Raw genomic sequence first — 6000 nt, forward strand, 5'->3', positions numbered from 1 at the left:
TTGCAACAAAAAATGGGCATATCATGAAATATTGTTACAAACATATGAGAGATATGAGACGATAAAAGAACGATGGTGATAATGAAAATCGTGTTGCAGTTGTTGCAAATAATGATCTTCTTGTTGCTTGTGGTGAGAATGACATTAATCTTGTTCGTGATGAGTCTAGCTGGTTTGTGGATTCTGGTGCTACTTCTCATGTTACGCCAAAGAAGGAATTATTTTCTTCTTATACTCCAGTTAATTTTGGGATGTTGAAAATGAGAAATAATGATGAAGTTAAAGTACTTGGCATTAACACTGTTTGTTTAGAAAGTAACAATGATTCCAAACTAATTCTGAATAATGTCAAGCATGCTCCTGATGTTCGCTTGAATCGGATTTCTGTAGGGAACCTTGATGATGAGGGTTATGTTAACACCCTTGGTGTTGGCCAGTGGAAGCTTACTATAGGTTCGATGATTGTGGCTCGAGGTGACAAGTTGTCTAACTTGTATGTATTTCAGGGTTCTACTTCTAGAGGTTTGATAAACTTGGTGGAGAATGACACTTCATCAAAGTTATGGCATAGAAGGTTAAGTCATATGAGTGAGAAGGAGATTGATAGTTTGGATAAGAAAAATTTTCTTTCTGGAGTGAAACAAGCAAAGTTAAAAAAGTATGTTCATTGCTTAACTAGTAAACAGAGAAGAGTTTCTTTTCAGAATCATTCGCCTAAAAAAAAGCTTGATTTGCTGGAGTTGGTACATTCTGATTTGTATGATCCTTTTAAAGTAAGGTCTCATGGGGATGCACTTTACTTTGTGACTTTTATTAATGTTCATTCTCGCAAAATCTAGGTATTTTCTTTGAAGTTCAAGAATTAAGTAGTTCAAGAATTTTTAGGCCTTGATTGAGAGGCAGACGAAAATGCATCCGTTCAGCTAATGGTGGCGAGTATATTGATCCTTTTGATAGACATTACAAAGAGCAGGGTATTCAACATCAGAAAACTCCTCCAAAAACTCCTTAGTTGAATGGTTTAGCAGAGAGGATGAACAGAACTCTAGTTGAGAGGGTTAAATGTATGCTTTCGGATGCTAAGCTACCAGATTCTTTTTGGGCAGAAACACTTAATACTGCTCCTTATGTTATCGATTTATTTCCTACTATTTTTTAGATGGTAATGTCCCTAATAGAGTTTAGTCATATAAGAATGTTTCTTATGATCATCTTAGAGTCTTTGGGTGTAAAGTCTTTATGCAAGTTCCTAAGGACGAAAGATCAACGTTGGATGTTAAAACTAGATAGCGTATTTACATTGATTACGGTCAAGATGAATTTGGATATCATTTCTATGATTCAGTTGAAAAGAAACTTGTCAGAAGTCGTGATGTTGTATTCGTTGAAAACTAAACAATTGAAGATTTTGACAAAGCTAAGAAGATTGATTCTCAGCAGTGAGAGTCTAGTTGATGTTGATCCAATTCCTTTGACTATTGCTAACGAAGAAAATCCTCATGATGATGAAAATCAAGTTGATAATGAAGATGGTGATCATATTCAGAATGAACCACAAGATGTTGTTGATGCTCCAGTTCAAGTTGATATGGTTGATCAACAACTAGTTGTTGATGTTCCAGAGAGTTCTCTCAGACAATCTACTAGAGAGAGAATATCTTCATCTCGCTATTCTCCCAGTGAGTATGTACTCTTAACTGACAGGGGAGAACCAGAGAGTCTTGATGAGGCTATGGAAAGTGAAGAAAAAGAAAATTGATTTGATGCTATGGAAGATGAGATTAAATCTTTACATGATAATTATACCTTTGATTTGGTTAAGTTGCCTAAAGACAGAAAATCTTTGAAAAATAGGTGGATTTTTTTGGGTGAAACATGAAGATGGTAATCCAGTTCCACGGTACAAGGCTAGATTAGTTATGAAGGGATTTAACCAAAAAATAAGAGTTGATTTTGCTGAGATATTCTCTCCATTTGTAAATATGTCATCCATTCGTGTGGTTCTAGTCTTAGCTGCAAGTCTAGATTTAGAGGTTGAGCAAGTGGATGTTAAAACTGCTTTTCTCCATGGTGACTTAGATGAAGAAATTTATATGGACCAACCCAAAGGTTTTGAAGGCAAGGGAAAAGAGAATTATGTTTGCAAATTGAAGAAGAGCTTGTATGGTTTGAAACAAGCTCCCAGGCAGTGGTACTGAAAGTTTAATTCCTTTATGAGTCAGCAGGGCTTTAAGAAGAGTACTTCAAACCATTATGTTTTTATGCAAAAATTCTCTGATGGTGACTTTATTATTGTGTTGCTTTATGTTGATGACATGATTGTTGTTGGTCATAATGCTTGTAGGATTCAAAAGTTATAGCAAGAGTTGAGTAAGTCTTTTTCGATGAAAGACTTAGGACTAGCAAGACAGATTCTTGGCATGCAGATTGTCCATGACAGAAAGGTGAAGGAGTTGTGGTTATCACAAAAGAAGTACATTTAAAAAGTACTTCGAAAGTTCAACACTGATAAGGATAAGGTTGTCAATAACCTTTAGCTATGCACTTTAAATTAAGCATAAAGCAGTGTCCATTTAGTAATGATGAGAAGGAAGATATGAATAAAGTTCCTTATGTTCAGCCATTGGTAGTTTGATGTATGCAATGGTTTGTACAAGACCAGATATTGCTCATTCCGTGGTATTGTTAGTCATTTTTTTTAATCCAGGAGGAGAACATTGAAATACTGTGAAGTGGATTATGAGATATCTTTATGGCCCTTCTAGTCTGAGTTTGTGTTTTGGTACAGGAAAGCCAATTCTTTGTGTTTATACTGATTCAGACATGGCTGGTGATGTTCATACTCGCAAGTCTACTTCAGTATATTTAGTTACTTTTGTAGGGGGAGCTGTGTCTTGGCAATCTAGGTTGCAAAAATGTGTTACTCTATCTACTACAGAAGCTGAGATTATTGCTGCTGTTGAAGCTTGTAAAGAATTGCTTTGGATGAAGAGATTTTTGGGGGAATTTGGTTGTGCTCAAGAGAGGTATGTGCTTCATTGCGACAGTCAAAGTGCTATACATCTTGGTAAGAATTCTACATTTCATGGCCGGTCTAAATACATTGATGTGAGATAGCATTGGATTCGGGATGTGTTGGATTCTAAGTTGCTTGAACTTGAGAAGATTCACATGGATGACAATGGTTCCGACATGATGACTAAAGCTTTGTCAAGAGAGAAGTCTGAAGATTGTTGCCTGATCGCCGGGATGACGGTCTCTTCCACATAGTCGGGAGGGGAGAATTGTTGGGTCATGGGTCTTTGTCCCTTCCTATGTGCATAAATAAAGCCCAATTTGGACCAACCCACTTTTGCCCATAGGCCCATTACTATGAGACATATATATAGATCTTTTTTAGGACTTATTTTATTATCAGAAAAAGAGAGTTTCAGCAGCCATAGAGAGAACACAAGAGCAGATTTTCACATCTAAATTACAACAGTAGTTGCATTTTGATGCTTTCGTTCCTTTATTTCTCTAGTGTTTGGTGCCTTGGTTTAGGAATTGTTGCTTGTTATTTGGATCTTATTTGGTGGCCATTTTGGAGAGCAATATTATAACTCTTGGTGATTATAGTGGAGGTTTTGGTTCCGTGATTTTTTACTCTTTACACCGAAGGATTTTCACGTAAATTTGGTGTCTCGTGTGATTGCCTTTATTTCTGTCTTATCTATTTGTGTGATTGATTTATTTGCGGCCATATTATGTTATTTTCCTTGGATTTGTTTCTCTCTTCTTGATTCACAAATTGAAAGGGAAAGTTTAGACTTGGTATTTTCTGCTGCTACTCGTTCGGACATTTAAATTGTGCTACCTTGTGCCTTGCCTCTTTCCCAACACTATTAAAGCAAAACTAAATCATATTATTCTTTTACGATAAGAAGAAAATTAGTAGCCACATTAGGAATACAAAGGGAGAGAAGACTAGTTCCAGTTCGAGGAGAAATAAACAAGACAAGGAAATGGAAATTCAGAAATGTTATTCAATCTGCATGGGAATTAAAGTCAATTAAATATGGAGTATGAATTTGTCCCATTATTAATCATCATCATGCATACAGCATACTGTTATTGTTGTTCATAGTTAACAGGAGCAGCAAATTGAAGAAGGTGCTCATCATGCTCGAACACAGACATTTCTTCTTCATTCAAGTTAACTAATGCTTCAATTCCTCCATCATTTGTCCTCATCAAGAACATAGCCTTGTTAAATGGACCCTTGGCCATGCTTGCTCTAATTGGCTTCCCAAATCCAAAATCTAAATCTTGTATAAATGGGAACTTACATAAGCTACTTGAAGAGTACACATCACATTTCCTTTTATGGAATATCGACTCCCCTGTTCTATATGCATCTAGCATCTCTATAGCCAACTCATTTTCTTCAACATTCTTCCTTGTGGAGAGGTTGTTTTTAGACTTCTTTATATCAGCTACTAATTTTGATAACTTGAGTTCTTCCTTCTTGTGGTATATCGGTGAGGAGAATATGCTAAAGATATTTCCTATAGGGTTTGGTGGTAGCTGGGGTGAAATCATTTCTCGTAAAATCTGACAACTGGATCAACTGTGATCGCTTGAACGAACCTGAATTATTAGTGATGGCAGAAAATGCAGCACATTTGTAGAGAAGTGCACTCACAGCCTCGCTGCTCGTTACATTTTGCATGCCAATTGAGGATTTTAGTGCACTTAGCTTTGTGCTAGAAAAAATAAACCTCTTTTGGACACATTTGTCCATGTCTGATCCCATAATGGGGGAAACCAATGGACCAATTGGCGATGACAAAATAGAGTCCTCAACGAAATAAGGAGATGCTCTAATTGTACTTGAACTTCGAGTTAACGCAGCCCATGTTGGGTTCATAGTAATGAAAAGGTGTGAATGGAAAAATGGAGAGGAAAAAAATGGTGGAAGAAGGAGACAACAATTTAGAAGGTGTACTCCCAAATTGGAAAGTTCACTAATTCTCCCACATTGGTGAGAGAATGGAACTTTGGAGTATTTATAATGATGAATACTTAATCCACATAGCAAGTGAGGCAAGAAATAAGAGTTGCCTCGCGCTGTCGTCGTCGCTCAGCTCTGCTTTGGCTTTGGATTCGTCAAATGATCGATGAAATCTATATTTTAGACAAATTTTATTTGAATTCCGAAGAATGCCAAAGGAAAACGCAGTAAATTTTTCTGCACAATGTTTTTGACTCCATACATGCATACAGATGCCACTGTTTACACTGTTTCAGTGAACAGTTATGATGTTTCATCGCGGAACCTGATTTCATCCACAGGTTTAGGACACAGAAAAAATTTTCAGAATTACAAGTTTCTTCTTCTTCTTTAAAATACTCTAAGTGTGGTCATTCAAACCGTGAGTGTGTTCAAAGAATCCGCCTATTTGAGGTACCGCTATAGTCGGATTGAAGACCATTTTATCCTTGGAGGAAGATTCCATAACCTCGGGTACAGTGAGGGGAATTATTCCTTAAGGACAGTCCGTGAATTCGGACGACTTGGCCTTAACAATTTCTGTTTCATCTATATTTCTGAAATATAAAATACACCTTTTGTAAAGATTATTTTGATCTTGTGTTGAGGATATTTGTTCAACTTCATTGTGTTCTTGTTCATACTTGAACTCGAGTTGAAGTTGTTATTCTATTATATAGATTCTACGTAGCCATATTGTGGAAGATAACAATCTTAAGGAATAACCTTGCAGAATCTGTATTGCCTGTTTTTGGAGATTAAAGCTTAGGTTTTCTACTCCGCTTGAATTTAACTAGTGATTAGAAGACATAAAATCTTCATCACAAGTTAAGGTTCACTCAGTTGACGATTCGAAGTAATAAAAATTTCATCGTTAACTAGAAACAAGAAGAAGAGTTTCAAGTTACTTAACTTTATAAATAGTATTCTGAAAAATACTAAGTTTTCTGTCTTGTGGTGACAGGAAA

The 6000-nt window shown here is 36.2% G+C and overlaps 1 protein-coding gene across 1 annotated transcript; it reads right to left on the reverse strand.

Moving 5' to 3' along the window:
* Window positions 1-4110: 4110 nt before the first annotated feature.
* On the reverse strand, window positions 4111-4909 carry LOC107865559 (acyltransferase Pun1-like). Its single transcript, XM_047414585.1, has 2 exons — window positions 4630-4909; window positions 4111-4547 (listed from the first exon to the last, which is right to left on the reverse strand). The coding sequence occupies exons 1-2, from the start codon at window positions 4907-4909 to the stop codon at window positions 4111-4113; spliced, it is 717 nt and encodes a 238-aa protein (XP_047270541.1).
* Between the last annotated feature and the right edge of the window lie 1091 nt (window positions 4910-6000).

Source organism: Capsicum annuum, chromosome 6, assembly GCF_002878395.1.
Source record: "Capsicum annuum cultivar UCD-10X-F1 chromosome 6, UCD10Xv1.1, whole genome shotgun sequence".
NCBI lineage: Eukaryota > Viridiplantae > Streptophyta > Magnoliopsida > Solanales > Solanaceae > Capsicum > Capsicum annuum.